This window comes from Orycteropus afer, unplaced genomic scaffold (genome assembly GCF_000298275.1).
Source record: "Orycteropus afer afer isolate SDZICR_OR568_19922 unplaced genomic scaffold, OryAfe1.0 scaffold00113, whole genome shotgun sequence".
In the NCBI taxonomy this organism is placed as follows: Eukaryota; Metazoa; Chordata; class Mammalia; order Tubulidentata; family Orycteropodidae; genus Orycteropus; species Orycteropus afer.
Window position 1 is genome coordinate 2,783,022 of NW_006921700.1, and position 1,479 is coordinate 2,784,500.

A 1,479-nucleotide genomic window follows, 5' to 3' on the forward strand; every position below is an offset into this window, starting at 1 on the left:
AATATTAGGGCCCTTAAGTTTGAGCCTAAATTTTCCTTGAGAAACTGTATAGTTCTAGGTTTCACATTTAAGTCTTTGATCCATCTGGAGTTTGTTTTTGGACACACTTGAGTTTTAAACCAGTGTTTCTAGCATTGCTGATCAGCCGAGGATAAGAATGTTGTCTAACCAGAATGGATTTGCATCCTTACAGAAAGTAACTGTTCTTAGGACCTCTATAGAGATGCTGAGCAATGTCTTAAATCTGAAGATGCTGCTGCTACGGGTGTGACTTGCTCTATGTGTTATTGTGTGACTAAAGATTTTCAGTTATCAGTTGAAAATCCTACTTATTTTAAGCATGTTTGGGACGCTGCCTAACTGTGATTGCCTACCATTCTATCCTCTTTGCAATAGGTGTCTTCATAGTTGCTGCCAAGCGAACACCTTTTGGAGCTTACGGAGGTCTTCTGAAAGACTTCACAGCTACGGACTTGACTGAATTTGCTGCGAAGGCTGCACTGTCTGCTGGCAATGTCTTGCCTGAAACTGTTAACAGTGTCATTGTAGGCAATGTCATGCAGGTTAGTAGGGCAGAAGGGAGGTACTTGTCAGTTTCTAAAAATAACTCCTCTTCCATGTCACAGAAATGAACGAGTTAGTAATAGTTACAAGTCTTTGACATTTGTAATTTGAGTCATCCTCTGACCCCAGAAGCAATGGCATACTTAACCCACAACAGCATATATTCTGGACACTGCATATTTCTTTGACTCAGGCTGCATCCCAGTGCTTCCTAATTAGCAGATTGACTTCCTTGACTTATGTGAAGTTCATTCGTTTTTCTGACTATATGCCACTAAAGGAAGGTAGCAAGCCCAAACAATAAGACACATTTCTCATAATTTCTTACACTTCATAGGAGCTTGGTCAATGTTTTAGTGCAGGAAATAAGAAGCTCTCTTACCCTCTATCTTACTTCCATATGTCTAAGAAACCCAAAACCAATCCCACTGCCATCGAGTCAATTCCGACTCATAGCAATCTTATAGGACAGAGTAGAACTGCCAAGTAGGGTTTCCAAAGCCTGCCACGTAGGCAGGCTTGATGGAAGCAGACTGCCTCATCTTTCTCCCATGGAGTAGCTGATGGGTTTGAACTGCGGACCTTCTGGCTAGCAGCCGAATGTGTTAACCATTACACCACCATGTGCAGGTAACTAAAAATTATAAATTCCTTCAAAGTACACAACATACTGGGTGCCTGATGAGATGGGTGCCTGATGAGATGCTATTGTAGGTGCTGTGGAGAAGGTTAAGTACCCAAAGTACCCCAGAAGTCTAATGGAAGAAGAAGATGTATGTATTTTTCAGAGATGCCAATGATGTGATCATTGCTAAATGAAAGAGAATACAGTGGACACAGAAAAACACTAGACCCTCTGTTTTAGTTTTATTCTGTCCCTCTTACTGTTGTGTATCTTCATATCCAGAAAAAGCC

General features: G+C 41.2%; 1 protein-coding gene across 1 annotated transcript in view; it reads left to right on the top strand.

Moving 5' to 3' along the window:
• The window catches only part of ACAA2 (acetyl-CoA acyltransferase 2), a 51,217-nt gene that overhangs the window by 12,465 nt on the left and 37,273 nt on the right, over positions 1-1,479 (top strand). The window contains exon 2 of the mRNA XM_042781388.1: positions 397-563. Within this exon, the coding sequence (XP_042637322.1) occupies positions 397-563 (167 nt within the window). The remainder of the gene's footprint in view (positions 1-396; positions 564-1,479) is intronic.